Genomic DNA, 16,617 nt, shown 5'->3' on the forward strand with positions numbered 1-16,617 from the left:
TAAAAGAATGATTATTTTATTTAGGAAGAAGAAATAAACTTTTGCCAGATTAAAAACAAAGTATGGCAAGTACTTCACATCACAGTCATTTCTTTCTATAATTGTACATTGTAAGAAACTGAAGTATACAATGTTGAAAACACTAACTGCACAGAATAACTAGAATACAGATCATTGGTTAAGAAAGTCCCTACATTTTGAATGAGGGCTGATATTCTGGTCTCTTGAAATATTACATACCAAACTGTTACTGGTCGTGAAAGTTGTTCACCAACTTTTTTTTTTTTTTCCCGGTGCAGTATGAGCAGGGGTCTAATAGTCAGTCCACAGCAAAGCATCTCTTCTGAAGTTTTCCGCTCCACCTCTGCTTTGATGTTTTGTTGTCTTTTTTTTTTTTTTTTTTTTTTACAATTTTTTTAATATAAAATCTTGATGCCTATCTCTGCACTGTTTTGTTGACTATACTTTCCCAGGGATTTTTGCTCGTTTGCGTGCAATGGCATCTTCCACAGCTTTCAGTTGCTTCAGGAGTTCCTCGCGCCGTGACAGTGTGCTGGCTTTGCTTGATTTGGCAGAAGGAGCCGATCCGGCCGTCTGGGGCTTGCCTGACACACTTGGGGTTTTGCTTGAAGCTTTAGGTTGAGGAGATAGGGGACGTTTCCTGAAAAACAAAATGTTATTTCTCATATGAAAACCTAGCATGTAAAATCGGATGAAAACAGTGATTAGTTGTACTAAAAAGAAAAGAAAAATAAAAGAAGTTAATGAGAATTTGAAACATTGAAAGTTTCATTTCTAATTTTACTACTTAAATTGGAAATTAAACTTTTCTTTTTTAATGCAATATATATATATATATATATACACACACACGCACACACACACACACACGTATAACCACGCATAGGCACGTAATATTAAATAATATCGCCGTTAACAGAGAAGGATAGAGAAACATGTTGGATCACACTGAAGGGGAACATTGATCGATTTTGCCAGAAAATGCCACGACAAAGGTCCCAAGTTGCAAATATATCAACAAAAGAGAGAGTAAAAGATGTTCTTTGCATTGCTTTGTACACTGTGAGGGTGGCACCCGATGTGATCCAGAGCGCTCTACCGCCAGGGGAAATTAACATTGACTTGTTTTGGTCATCGACAGCTGACCGTCTTCCTAATTTGAAAACATTCGCTTTGCGATATGCAGGAACACATACATCTGATGCTCAGCGCAGCAACTCGCTGTATAATCTTAACCTGTCCAATTGGAGGCGTTTTCTTTCGGAAGACAAACTGAAAGAGCTGGTGTTCCTTTATTTCAATCTTGGAATTTAGAATTCTGCTGTTTTCTATTTATTTTTTATTTATTTTTTTAAACTTAATCTAGAATTTTGATATCCAGTATGAGAGGAGAACCCAATACAACTGCACAATACTTTTGTTACTTTGCACATACTTGTACAGAGATACTGCTTCATTTAGATTTTTTCTGTGCATAATTCCCATGGGGTGTAATTATATTTATTTATTTATTTCTTAGCAGACACCCTTATCCAGGGCGATTATATATATATATATATATATTAATAAAAGCTTAGTTTACCAATTAGAAAACTGATTACGTGGTAGCAGTTTTTTCTCTGATAATTGTTTTTTTTTTATTATTAACAAGTGCTAGCAATTTAAGCAGTCAAGCCCATATTAAATCTACACTGAATCAGTTACAGTAAACAGGTTGTCCAACAGCTAGTAAATCACTTAAAAGACCTACAGACTACAGAGCAGGTTTTGTGGTGGCGTATACACTGACCTCTCCATTTGCGCTGGCGGTGGTCGCTGGTTCTGCCCTCTTGGACGCTCTAGTCTGGGTGAAAGTGGCCGTCCAGGCAATCTTCTGTCACGACCTGTTTATAAAGAACAGCAAAAAAACTTTCGAAAATGTTTGCTTTAACCATGTATCAGTCAATAGTTTTCCAGCATGTGGTGTCATTCTTATAGTACCCAAATAGAACACAAATGCCTTAATTCTCATTGGTCAACACTTATGTTCTGATATAAAACTATTAGAAAACAGGACCAGTTTTATTGCAAGTCAAGTAAAGGTAAGTTTCAGTTACTGCCTTCCTCAGAGTTGAAGACAGCAAAATATAATTTTCAATAGATAGACAAATGCAGTAAGCTCTCAGTGCCTTAATCTACATTTCATTTTGCGCTGGACAAATCTGTCACTTTAGGCTTGAAAGGGGTTAAATAAAAAATTCACAATATTTGTGTGGAATCGTGAACTATGGTCGGAACTCCTTCAAAACCTTTTTAAATACATACTGTCTCAAAATAAAATAACAATATTGCTGTCCTGTATCAGTAGCCAAAAGTCTCTGCCAAGGTATGATGTAACATCATGAGAAAAACAAATTGTATTTCCCCCTTCCTTAAAAAAAAAAAATACAATCTCTCTTAATTGTGTCACCTTTTAAAATGAGGAAAGCATGCATAGCATTATTATTGAATAGTAAATTAGTAGCCTGAAGAAACAACCCCTAGCAAAAACATGGAAGTGCCTAACCCTAAAACTGTCATACCTGCCCAACAATATTTACATTGCTTAACATTGGAATTTAAACACATTACCATATTTAAGGTGATATAGGTAATCAGCTAAAGATTATTACTGTACACTGGGTATTAATGCTAGACTGTCTTATCTCAAAGATAATTTTATAGTTTAATAGTTTATTCTACTGAAAGACTATTCAACATTCGATTACTAAATGATACCTCCACCTCCAGCGATCATTTCTCCAAACTAAAATTACCATAAAATGGTTTGGGTTTTTTACTACTACTAACAAATCTATGTATTGAAGACACTGGTTAGCGTGTAGCAAAAAATGGACAGTAGCTTATACATTAATTCTACACTAATTCACAATTTTATGTCCAGATGTTTTCTTTAACCCTTTGTGGTCCTATGTCAGACCTGGTCCGACATTGCAATTTCCCCTTTCCGGTCCAATGTCGGACCCTGTCCGACATCATCAAAAAGATGTAAAAAACAGGTCTCTAGTCGTTTTTTCTCCGGAAAAAGCCGAGAAAACCATTCAATGGCCGAGTGAGACTGATAGGAGCCGAGAAAAAAAAAAAAAGGGGCGTATCTCATCAATACAGATAGCCCCGGCACCACATAGATAACACGGACATAAACAAACAAGATAACTGCTTCTGCATCCAGCGCTCAAGAGAATATCACAGACATTTGCAGTGCTTTTATTAGATGTTATATTAATAAAATAATGACTTGGATCACATTCTTGAGGAGTTTGGTGATAAAATGAGTGATCAGGAGATGATTTATCGGTATGCACTACTATGAAGAGGTATGTGAAAAATACAGCGAACAAGGGGTGGGGCGGGGCTGGAGATGCAGTACTGAGTGTCCTGTTGATATGCAGTGCCTTTTAAACCTGTTTTACTGTGAAAAAAAAAATACTTTTAAAACAGCGCGTCTAAAATAAACTGCGCGTGTGAAAATAAATTGGACCTGACGCGCCTGAGACGCGCTGAATAAATGGACCGCTAAGGGTTAACCCGTGTGTTCCATCCACCCTACCTCTCTCAGGTGACATGGCTATGCGTTTGCTCAGTGGAGGCGATGGCCTCTCTTTATCTGATGGTTGGTATCTCTTCCTGTTTCCCCTCTCAGCTTGCTGGACAGAAGGAAATTGGACAGATTAAAAACACAGCTTAATATTTTACAGGAATCAGCCAGTTTGGGACAGTACACTGTGGGTAGGAAAGAAATGTATAATGTTTAGGCTTCATTTTCTTATTTTATATTGGGGTCATGAAAGCAGCTGAAGGGCAATATTTGCAGAATTAAAGACTATTGCGTTAAGAAAATAAAGATTGAGTTAACATAACAATGTAGTTAAAGAGAAAATTAAAACAGGTAGATGCCAGTTAAAAATGCTCCCAAAAATGTGAAAGTAGCCTGTCCTCAAAGGAGGACAGTGGCACTCAATGGGTGAATAAACACATGTGCAGCTAAGCCAGCTAGTTACCTTGTTGAGCAGCGTTAGTTTGATATCCTTGTGCGAGCCGTACCCGGACTGCGCTTGTGACTGCGGTGGAGGCGGCTGGTGCTGGGGGTGGTGGTGATGGTGTGAAGGGTACTGGGAGATTTTACTGCTCCCTGATTTCTGACCAGAGGAGGGTTTGGAGGGCTCTGCAGGGGACTCCTGTTTCCTCCTCTCCTCTTTGACTGGGTCTTCCTTTTTAGGCTTTCCTAGGAGATCATTAAAGACAGAAATGGTTTACAGTAAAGCTTTCAATGGGGGGGGGGGGGGGGGGGTGATATATATATAGTTTTGTATCACTGCATTTAAGAAGCTGCTTTTAGCATGCAAATTAAACTTTTTTTTTTTTTTTCTAAAACACAAACTTTCTCCTTTTACTTTTAAATATTTAAAAGATGTTTTTTTTTAAATTTTTTAACACTCTTTAATATCATATAACTAATTACAGGAAAAAAAATCCCAGGACTAAAATAAACTGTGCACATCATGATACAACATATTAAAGAAAGGAGAGGAACACTCTTCCTTTGCATCTGGTAAATGAACAAACAACATACACAAACCCCCACCCCCCCACCGGATACACTAAATACCCGGGGGTCACCTTTCTCCTTTTTGGGCTGCGCTGGGGTTGGTGATCGCGAGCTGGCAGAGGACACTGGGCTGGCCAGGTCTGCATACATGTCTTCAGAGTCTGCACTGTGTATAGAACTGCTGCTTGAAGAGGCGCTGGATACAGACGACACGCTGCTCACACTCAGACCCCTGTGATTCATGAGCAACAGGATAGATATCAGAGCGCATACAAATCACTGCAGACTGAAAATCGACAACAAGAAAGCAAAACTGATCGATGAACTTCTGACTGGATCTCAAGGATTTGTTAAGTTTTAATAATGACTGGTCATTCTAGATTTGAAGAAAACAAAGCTTACCTGGATTTTCTGTGTAGTCAGTAATTGAAAAGGGGTGGTTGGGGTGGGGGTGGGGGGGTAGAGAGAAATAATTACATTATGAGCAAAGACATCCTTAAAATGTAATTCTTGAGCATATTTGCTGACAGAATTGGCTGTCATAGAAGACTATCTGACCAATTTATATATTCATATCAAAAGTCTATCTTAATTCCTACATGTCATTTGCTGCTGCTTAGCCAGTGAATATCCTTTTAACAACCAATCACAAATATGACCACTTTCCTTATATAATTGTTAATTACCAATAAGAACACAAAAGCTTACAATTTAATTTAAACCCTTTTTAAAAGCAGTGATGTAAGAATGTATTCATATATATGGAGGGAAAACAAATATTCAAAATCAAAACTGAAACAAAGAAACATGACGATTTTCCCCTTGTGAAGGCTGAAAGCTGTTACCTCAACAAACATTCCAGCTAATGACTTCATCAGGGGCTGAAATGTTTGTTTACTTAGCATGGGAGTTGATTTGATCAACCTATACTCCACCGGAGTAAACCACAGACGGGTTTTAGAATATTTTACAGCACTGAGGAATCGCCTACATTGCATCAACCACCTATGTGTGGTTATCCCAGGATTACTCCAGAGCTGTAAAATGCTAAAACAAAACAAACAAACAAAAAAATATATATATATATATATATAAACAGTGGTGGGGGTTGCTCCAAATAACTTCTTAGTTTCTAGAAGCTTTAATGTTGATCTGAATGCTCACAAACCTGGATTTCCTGGATCCGGAGGGGGAGTTGGAGTGGGAGACTGAGGAGGAGCGAGACCTGGACAGGGAGGGGGAACGGGAGTGGGAGCTGGAGCCGGAGAAGCTACTGGCACTGCCGCTGATACTGCCACTCTCTGTTCGCCTGTACAGGAGAGAGTTCCAATCAAACAAACAACTAGGAATCACCGAAAGGGCCATTTTGAATACTAAATACTGTAAAACCTTTAAGGTCATCTCAGTAAAAACAAACAAACAAACAAACAAAGGCACCTCCCAATTAAGGCCACTTTTTAACAATTCGATCAAAACATCAATATCAAAAGTCATCTTTAATAATGAGGCTGCCCTTTATTAATCATTACCACCACCAGTCCTAAATGTGTCAAGCCACTGTTACATTACTTCTAATAATGCTGAAACTTGGATGGGACTTATTTGCACCTAAGTAAAATTCTTTAAGAAATATTTCAATATACCTTCAGTAGTAAGACCACCCCTTATTAAGAACACGTGTTGGTCCCTTTGACCTTTAGAGGTTTCACCTTAAGTATACCGGAATCGGTTATCATATCCACTTCAAAATTAGGCCAGATAAGCAAGTATATATTAATATTTAATGGTGTGTTTAGGCTTTACTGTATTAAGTGGAGAATAGAAATGTTATTGCTGTTCATTTAAAATGAACAGAATAAATAAAATAAAAATTGCAAGCATAATGTAGATAAAGAAAGCTATGCTAATGCAAAAAAACAATGATTGTGAAAACACAGAAAAAAAGAATGAAGTCTTCTATCAAGTCCCCCTTTAATGGTTTTGTATTCATTTACTCTGGATTTCCCCATATTAAAAAGCATACTCACATAACAAGGTCCTTTTAAGAACCATTTTGTAAACACTGAACCACAAAATATAAAAAAAAAAAACAAAAAAAAAACACACACATGTAAATCTTTTTACAGGTAGGATATTACAAAGTCAGGGATTCCACCTTTTCAGGTGGGACTCCAGCCACAAGCATCTAAATTAAACAACAGCACAAACATGTGTTTGAAGGGGCAGGATTGGTATTTGGAAAGAGTGCTGTTGAGGTTAGCCTTATTTGTAAATATACAAATGAAGCATTACCTTAGATGCCATCACAACCACACCATCCTACAAATTCAAATCCTGCCCAATGAATTCAGATGATTCAATACGGAAATGGTTTACAAAACAATATGCTCACTGTTACACTACCAGCGACACAGCTACCTAGATGCAACCACTGCACATAGAAAAACAAATAAATAATCTCATACAAACTCCCACCCAAAAAAACAAAAACACAACTGTGATCAATATTGACATTACAGTCATTTTTTGTAACAAATGTAATAGGCTCAGGGTGTCAGAGTTCAGGGTGAGTTCTCAGTTTCTTATTTTATACTGAGGCATCATAAAAGCATCTGAAGGGTTATATTTGCATAAGCAAAATTACAGTTAGATATCATAACCATATAGTTAAAGAAAAAAAAAATCAACAGGTAGATGCCAGTTAATGAGATACATTTTCTATCTTATCAAAAATATAAGTAACCGTGGTCACATAATGGAAACTAATTCCAACTATGTACTATGTTTCATCACAACTAAACAAAATATACAAATCTGGTGGAAAAGTCTTGTAGGGAAACCTACAGATGCACTACTGCCCATTATTTTATATGATTATTTATATTAAGTTGCTAGGTACTCAAACACTAAAATATTTGAGATTTGCTTATGACAGAATGTCAGGCTGGAGGGAAGCTATGGAGAGAAATCCTAGTTCAACATTAATTAGAATAAACATATATTCTATATATAAACTCTGTAGAAAGTAACACATTCAATTACTTTGCTTCCAAAAGATTTAACTGTATTTTAGTCCTCACAGCCTGAAAACCATATGTACTTAAATATATCCTTAAAAACAATTACAGGGTTTATAGAAGAGGTCAGCATGGGTACCCGTCGGGTTTTAAATTACCCGATACTACCCGGATATTTTTACTGCCTGGTTTTCGATTTATTAATTTGAGAATTTAAAGCAAATGTAGAAAATATGACAATACAGTTGTAAACGCAGGTCTTTGGCCGCTGTAATAAAGACAACGTTAAAACAAGCTTTTGCATTCAGCCTTTTCTTAACTGACAGGATATCAATGTTTTACAGAAAACAATAACACACAGCGGCAAGTACACATCAATAATAATAACTGCGGCGACTATTCTTCTCAGGAACTAAATCGGAAACAAAACATAACATTCTGTTGGCTTATGTCAGTGATAACTCTGTGATCCATTAATAATAACCGTGTGGCTTCCAATACGGAATGCTTGATCTACAGTTATTGCGCAGATATAGTTTCTTACTAAAAAGATAAAATAATTAAATAATCAAATTAATACAATCAAAATAAAATAATGTGGTGTTGTTCGACTGCATTAGTTTTGTAACTGAACATAATAGCCATGTTAACAACAACAGCGGAATATGGCCAATATATGTTGCAAAGAATCCCACAGCATGATGCACTATTTAAAAAAGTTTTTATTATTATTATTATTATTTTGATGTTTCCAGTACTGGAAAAGGTTACACAGATCTAAGTCTACAGATCTGAAGGGACTAAATGTATGTGTACTATATAGTATTTAAATATGTATCACGCACTTAAAACACTAATGTGTGATTTTTCTTTTTTTTAAATCATTACCCGAAAAAGATGCGGGTACCCAGTTCTGGATTATTTACATGTGCCGACCTCTAGTTTAAAGTTATACGACAGCTGTCTAAGACAGAATGTTTTTTTAATCTGTGTAAAGTTTGTTATCTATGTGTAAAATTGGAATACACAGTTAAAATGTATAACACTGGTAAGTGTGAAAGCATATTTTCAAAAGAGGAATACCACCATTTTTGGTATAAAATCTAAGAAAAAAAAGTTGTTTCTTGTTTCTAATATACTGAACTTTAAAATATGAATTAGCCTCTATACTTGCTTCAGAGAAAATTCACTGACCAGCCCTTTATGTGATCACATGCACTGTTTTGTAACAAATGGCACAGGGGTTGTATTGTAATTATTTGAAAGAGGATTTACAGATTGCTAGATTAACAACGGCTCTTGTACTCAACTGAGCATCCCCACTTAGCCTGGATACTGGAGGCTTTGCAGTAATTGCACACAGGTGCTACTCCACTGAAGTCTTACCGCCTGGGTGGGTTATGCTGTTGGCGTGCCTTCCTCTTGCCTTCCCTGGTATCAGCTGGCTTCCCTGCCTCAGGGACTGGTTTTGCACCTTTTCCAGGAGGCCCTGGGAGCGGAGGGGTGGGTGGCTTCTTCACAGGCTTCTCACTGCAGGAAGAACTACAGTCTTTAGCAACATCACTGAGACTGAATTAGGTGCAATCAATTTACAGTTATGCACCAGTACCTGTGAAAATTACATTTTGCTCCCCTTGTAGCTATATATAAAAAAAGAAGGTTTGCTCTATCCTGATTTATATAAAAAAAACAAAAAAAAACCCAGAAAAAAGCCACTACATTCTGCTGCTATAGTATCTAGGCTAGGGCTTCTGCTGTCTGGTTGGTTTATTCTACATTATGAAACAAAACCATATTAACATCTGAAAGCTTGAAAAGTTTTTGGTATTAAAACGAAAAGGTTATCTTTAGCCATTGCTTACATGATGATATTCCAATTCAAATCATATTAAATATTTACAGCTATTAAATCTATTGGAGGTTGAGGTAGTTGACACTTGTCTACCAAAGTTCAGTATGTAGCTGTGTTTAGTCAGTTCTTAATATTGAGTGTTGTTGGTGTGTTGAGTGTGTGAACTTTAAAACACCCTACCCCTTGACAGAGGGCACCGATGGATCAGCTTTAGTCTTTGCAGCATTCCTCTGAGCTGAAGGAGTCGGTGAAGGAGAAAGAGAGGAAAATGACCTTGATCTACAAGTAAGGAGAAAAAACAAACCCTCAAATTATCCTCAGCAGCATTTCTTGCTTCTGCCTTAGACCTCATCTCTTTCTCAATTTTAAAACGCACAACTTTAAACACAAGATAAATTTCAACACTGACCCCACCAGGTCAACCACGACCACATCAATGGGTTACAAAGTGCATTTTCCATGTTACCACAACACTAGTACTTTAGTTAAAACACTGTTACATCCACAACCATGGCTATACATACAAAGGTATTCCTATCAGTATCATTATAAAGTAGAGCACCATGACCTACTTTAATAGCATGTGTATACAAAATGCATGTACCCACATATGGACTTCATCTTCCATATAGCCCCAGTTTCTGATCCTCTCAAGAATAATAAAAAAAAAATAACACTACTGATGGTTCTCTAAAAATCTATATTCAGGGTGTCCCCTAAGTGAGGCATCATTGGCAATATCTTATATTATGACGATAAAGATTTTCTCTGTCAGTCACCGCACTGAGTATTTGCACCACGCATCAAAATGATCCGAATTTGTTCCACTTTGCTTAAATACACCTGCTTTAAGTAGAGAGACTGTCATGATTAACAATGATGTCTGACTTACGTGTACATTTAAAAACACATACATATGCCTCCCCTATATTCCTGTTGGCTAATTCCCAGTGAAAAACATTTCAGGTAACAAATCGACAGGCTGTCACAGTAAAGGTAATGGTGTTGCTCACCTGGACCGGCTCCCTGAGAAGGAGCTGTGCCGGGAGGAGTGGCTCGAATAGGAGCTGTAGGAGGAGTGGGAGGAGCGAGATCTGGAGCGAGAGGAGCCAGAGCCTGAGTACGAAGATGATCGGGATGACGACCTGAAAACAAGGTGAACTGTTAAGAACAGGATAAATCACAACAAACTAGGCTATTCTATCAACGATGGAAGCAAGGATCTACAAAACAAAAAACCCAACAGGTCTCAGCATTAACAGTGCAGTGGTTACCAATATCTGTATGGACAGGTTTGAGTCTAGAAGCAACAGAGGAAAACATGAAGGTCTGAAATAAGTTAAAAAGGGAGAGAAATTTCGTCTGTGTTGTATAAAAAATGATTATGGAAAGCAGTAAAAAAAAATCAACTTATCCTTTGAAATAAAAATCATGTGTTTTCTCAAATGTATTAATTAATGGTGGAATACAAATACATAAATCAACACATAATATGAGTTATATATATATATATATATATATATATATATATATATATATATATATATATATATATATATATATATATATCCCAAAACAAAGAAAGTACACTTTGTTTCTTACTGCAGTATACAATTGCATTCCAAGATTTGTGTGTACAATTAACCCAGGTACCTTGAGGAGTTGGACAGAGAAACTGAAGACCCAGAGGGTCTGTGTCTCCGACGTCCCCTGATCGGAGAACCGCTCATACCAAGCCTCTTTTTCGGGGATTTCGACCGCTGCCAAGGGTCCTGCCACTCGTCCGGTCGCTTGATCATTGGAAGCCCCATGTCTTTCTTGGGCGGCGGCTCCATCTGTCTGCTGGGAAAGAGAAAAAACTGTTAACGCTGTGGACATCATGAGGGCATTTCACATAGGCAACCTTAAAAAGCACATCTTTCCTCAAGCATTGATTATGTACTAGAGGTCATATTATATTGTTTACACAAGACAAAGTCATTTGGCCCAAGACTTTTTGTAGCACACCATATCTATTAGAACAGAATCACATATGTTTTTTTTTTTGTTTTGTTTAATGTAACTTGTGTTTCAGATGTTACTGCTTCATTGCTTCAATGGCAATGGAACTGTGTACAAAAAAATGCTTCCTACTCGCTTTTCTGAACTTACTCACCTTCCATTTTTCCCTTCTAATCCCAATCTCTGTATTAAGTTTGAAGTAGAGACTTGTGTTACCTTTATCTATATCATTTAGGATTTTATAAACTTCCACTAAATCCCTACTTTTCTAGGTCAAAATATTTAATTATTTTACCCTGTTCTCCTAGCTTCTGGGAATATCACACCATGCCAGTGTTATCATAAGTTTGAGATACATCTCACTGTATTCCTGTTACAGTAGGATTGACTTCCTTTGGCTTTTTAACGTAACTGAGAGTGGTCTTCCTGGGACACAAAGGTTTCTGTTGTATTTTTTTGTTTTTCACAGAGAAAGAAAATGCTTACAATATCCCCCAAACGAAATAGGAGATTTGTAAGGATGTTATACAATGACTCCCACTCCTAAAAGTCACATGCTAAAAATCCTCATTGTAATACCTTGCTGTGGTTTTAGCGAACAGTAATTTCAGTAATCGTACCCTCTGTGCTACTTCATTTGAAAGAAACGTGTATCATTGAAAAAACAATAACACCCAGTATTATACAAGGTAAAGGAAAGCTTGAATTGTAAGCTTCGCTTTCAGGAAGGATATTTACCCTGGAGAGTGAATTTGCCACACCTTCAACACCCACCTTCCAGTAATTAAACTGCTATGCAGGGGTGTCTTAATACTTAAAACACGCAGTCTTATGCCAAACAATAATATACTATGTTACCTTTTAAAACTGTGCGAATGGTGGAAAAGTGTAACAAATGTAATATTTCCGGTTAATTTAATCTATAGCCTCAATGCAGGAAGACCATGAAGCAATTCATGCTTCGACTTATCAAGGAACTCTCCATCTCATAATATATTTGCAGATAGTTAGTAGCATTTTTTGTTAAATCCTCAATTTTGCATAATTTGCACTTTTTTTTGCATCATGTGTGTTCAAAAAATACACTTCCAGAGATTTAAATAAAAAGTAGACCAAATTAGAAACTTTTTCTAAAATGCCTTCCGTAAATATTATGGGAAAAATATGAATTTTAATAGATTTGAAAATCAGGAACCATTGTAGTACCTGGTTCTCAAAGCATCTGATGTCATTAATGTCAACTGAATCTGAAACTTCCACACCACACCACATGACACAAAGATCTATTTATAGTGTGCATCAACAGAACAATAAAGAAATCGGTTTATACTGAACTACTCCTGTCTGTAGAATTACTGTTACTATTTTTAGTAACAATTTAGCAACTATTTTTAGCACTGAAATCTGATCCCTCTTATTAAGAGCTGAGGGATTAGTCACCAACTGCCCCCACCCTCGTAAAAACTTCCCTTAAAATAAGTATAGTGCTACAGGAGACAAGTACTGTATCAGTATCTCGAAATATGTCCTAGTTCATTGTTTAACTATTCATTGTTTCAAGTAATGAAGGAAAAACATTGCATATTTTTTTCTCTAGTACAGTATGAGGTCATGTCCTATTTGTGACCTTATATACTTTATTAATAGCTATTAGCTGTGCAAAATCCACCAAAACAACAAGAAACTACACAATGTTTTTCATCAGCAATAGCCTCATGAATGCTGTGCTAAAACAAACTAATTAAAGCATTAAACAAAGTATGCTCATGTCTTGACAAACCGGGTGTGACTATACATTTAGTCTTAATTCTGAAAGATAAAAAAAAGAAAAAACATTGTGGTGAAACATTTGACACCAAAAACAATACAAGTAGAAGTTAGCCATACTTGTTTATGGGCAGAGCTGCAAGCAATACAACTGGATTTATTAATGCTAATTCTTAATTTTACATGAACATTCAAAGAGATGCATGCTTACAGTACATGCATATGAATGACAGGAAGCAGGGGTCCTAATTCTAATTTAATGGCACTAAAAGAAAATGTCATAATGAAAGAGATAGAGATTTGAAACCAGGCTGGGATTACATTAATTGGGGAAATAAACATTTTTGTCTTTTAACAGTAATTCCCTAGAAATCTGCACCTAACCAGTCTTATCTCTCAATGGGGGAGTTTCCATGTGTGGTTATTTACACGTGAAGTTGCAATGCACGTGCACGCTTGGGAGAACAGCTCGAGAGGATCAGGTTTGTGGCCGAAAACTGCAACTGTAATGTATAGGGCCATTTTTCATTTGGCTCGAGCACAATGTCTCGAGCAAAATTAGAACACACATGGAAACTCCACCATTGTAATCTTAGGGTTATTGGTTTTCTGCGATTGCGGAATTAGGCATTTTGGGAATGGAATTTTGCAGTGCTGTATTTCCTCTTCGCAACTCTGGTTTTCTGCGTTTACCCAGCCATGTTGAGTTAATTCATCATGTGACTCTGCTGAAACTCAACATGGCGACTGTCAATTTGACCGTTTTGGGTATTAAAATTTAAATTACTCTGCATTCCGGAATGCTTTGCGCATGCCCTTTCGTGACTTTTAAATATATGTATTAGATATACTGACTACGGGCGAGTCAGAATATTCTACATTAACAGTCGATAGAGGTTCGAATACTCATATTGTGAAATGTAATCACTGCAGCACAAGTTTGTCTTCTCACAGATCAACGACTTCAATGCTTTATCATCTCAAATATAAGCACCCTTCTGTTACTTTCGAAGAAAGCACAGTATGCGAGAAACAAACAAGTATTTTTTGCTGCATTTCGTAGCAGTCGACGCTGTGATGCATCATGTGCTGAAAAAACAACAGTCTTGATTGCAAAAATGATAGCTAAAGATATGCTTCCTATCAGTTTTGTGGATGGTGACAGGTTTCAAGAACTCGTGCAATTTGTGGAGCCAGAGTATATAGTTCCGGTACGTAAAAAACCATCATGGCTAACTCGAGAAATTACATTCAGAAGGTACTGCTGCTGTTAGTAATAATTTGGCAATTGCAGAAAAAGCTGCCATTACAACCGATTCGTGGACCACATTGAATGCAGAGTCTTATATTACTATCACACGCCATTTTATTAGAGAGTGGAAGATGGAAAGCTTTGTTTTGCAATCTCGTGCTATGGAAGAAAGGCACTCAGCAGAAAATCTAGCAGATGTTGGGGCCTGGAATATAAAAGGCAAATCACTGCCTGCATTCACGACAATGCTGCTAATATTGTTTTAGCAAACAATTCCCTTCTTGAGCGGAAATCCAATCCATGCTTTGCACATACCCTCCAACTGGCTAGTAATATGACGGCTTTAAAGATCGCAGCGTAAGTCAGGTGGTTGGGACGGCAAGCCGACTTTTATCACAATTCCACCATAGTACGGCTGCAACTAAAGCTTTAAAATTGAAACAGCTACAGCAAAATCTACCAGAGCACTGTCTTATGCAGTACTGTCGTACGCATTCAGTAACAAAGGTGGGCAATTGCAGCAGTGTTATCTGACAGAAGTTTTACCAAGCTGGCAGAAGCCCGAACGTTGGATCTGACGAATGATAGTTGGGCAATTATCGAAGAATTGCTTCCGGTATTACGTTGCCTGAAAAGTGCTACAACTGCTCTGTGTGGTGAATCGGAGGTATCAATATCTACCATGTACCCAGTTTGTGCCACCCTGCTGTCAAAACATCTTAAACCGGTGTCTCATCAAAGTGACAGAATAATTTAGACGACTTATCGAATCTGCCAGTTTAAATACAGCAGGGAAGACAACATTTATCGCATCATTATTGGACCCTAGACACAAACACCTCAAGTTTGTTGATTTTCCCATTCAAACGGCCGCAAGGGAGAAATTGGACCAACTTGTTTTAAGTCTGCCAGATAACATCGAGGGAGGGGGATCACAGACATCTGTGGAAGAATCCAACACTGGTATATTAAAATAAATAAATAAATACATTTGTAGAGTCTACAAGCAGGTTGCTATGGCTACGCTTTTTGGGGATGATTATTACACAGAGAAAGCACTGGTGCAAACTGAACTCGAAAACTACATCCTTGAGCCATGTATTTCACTTGATCAAGACCCACTTGCATGGTGGAGACTAAATGAAAATCTCTACAGAAAATTAGCACGGTTAGCAAAAGCCTATCTTTGCATCCCAGCTACATCGGTACCAGCAGAGAGTTTTCTCAGCAGTGGGACTTATTGTTAACAGATTGTGTTCTTGTCTTTCCCCTGAACATGTGGACATGCCGATTTTTTTTAAACAAGAATTTGTAAAGTGAACATTCAAGCCAAAATCAGACTTTTTTTTTTGTTACCAGGCTTTATTCTGAAATCAGCAAGCAACGTACGTCTCAGTTTTAATTTTATTTTTATAATATAAATATTATTAGACATTTTTGCTTTGTTAGTAAGTACTTTGCTAGTTTATGTTGTGTGTTTTGGCACACGAGTTGCTGTGACGCAGTGGATAGAAAATAAATTACAGTTTTGAAGATCCATTAAAAAAAGGTTTTGAGGGCTCCCGAGTGGCGCATCCAGTAAAAGCACTCGCAAGAGTGCAGGATGCGCTCTATAGCCTGGACGTCGCCGGTTCGAGTCCAGGCTATTCCACAGCCGACTGTGGACGGGAGCTCCCAGGGGGCAGCGCTCAATTGGCTGAGCGTCGTCCGGGGGGAGGGAGGGTTAGGTCGGCCAGGGTGTCCTCGGCTCACCGCACACCAGCGACCCCTGTAGTCTGGCCGGGCGCCTGCGGGCTTTGCCTGTAAGCTGCCCAGAGCTGCGTTGTCCTCCGTGTAAAGAAGCGGGCGGCTGAAGGCACACGCTTCGGAGGACAGCGCGTGTTCATCTTCGCCCCTCCCGAGTCAGCGCAGGGGTGGTAGCGGTGAGCTGAGCCTAAAAATAATTGGGCATTTCAAATTGGGGAGAAAATAATAAAAACTAATTGGCAACGACTAAATTTTAAAAAAAAAAGGTTTTGTTTCATAAAGTAAAAAAAAAACTTGTGTAGTTAACTTCTTGTTTATGGTCTAAGTTATTGTCTGTTAACCTTTTTGCAAGCAATTATTGGTCATGTATTTA

General features: G+C 37.6%; 1 protein-coding gene across 7 annotated transcripts in view; it reads right to left on the reverse strand.

Annotated features, from left to right (window-relative positions):
* Positions 1–16,617, reverse strand: part of zc3h18 (zinc finger CCCH-type containing 18) — a 31,456-nt gene continuing 14,839 nt past the window's right edge. For 3 of the 7 annotated variants that reach the window (XM_034043200.3, XM_034043198.3, XM_058993599.1), the window contains 11 exons: positions 11,132–11,320; positions 10,492–10,623; positions 9,659–9,757; positions 9,013–9,156; positions 5,778–5,918; positions 5,012–5,020; positions 4,681–4,841; positions 4,062–4,285; positions 3,611–3,707; positions 1,811–1,904; positions 1–661 (listed from right to left, as the gene is read on the reverse strand). In XM_034043200.3, coding sequence (XP_033899091.3) covers positions 460–661; positions 1,811–1,904; positions 3,611–3,707; positions 4,062–4,285; positions 4,681–4,841; positions 5,012–5,020; positions 5,778–5,918; positions 9,013–9,156; positions 9,659–9,757; positions 10,492–10,623; positions 11,132–11,320 — 1,492 coding nt within the window. In that variant the 3' untranslated portion in view covers positions 1–459. Of the gene's footprint in view, positions 662–1,810; positions 1,905–3,610; positions 3,708–4,061; positions 4,286–4,680; positions 4,842–5,011; positions 5,021–5,044; positions 5,657–5,777; positions 5,919–9,012; positions 9,157–9,658; positions 9,758–10,491; positions 10,624–11,131; positions 11,321–16,617 lie in introns of those variants that run through there. The other 4 variants (XM_058993603.1, XM_058993601.1, XM_058993600.1 and 1 more) reach the window with 3 other exon arrangements.

Source organism: Acipenser ruthenus, chromosome 20 (assembly GCF_902713425.1).
Source record: "Acipenser ruthenus chromosome 20, fAciRut3.2 maternal haplotype, whole genome shotgun sequence".
NCBI classification, from domain to species: Eukaryota; Metazoa; Chordata; class Actinopteri; order Acipenseriformes; family Acipenseridae; genus Acipenser; species Acipenser ruthenus.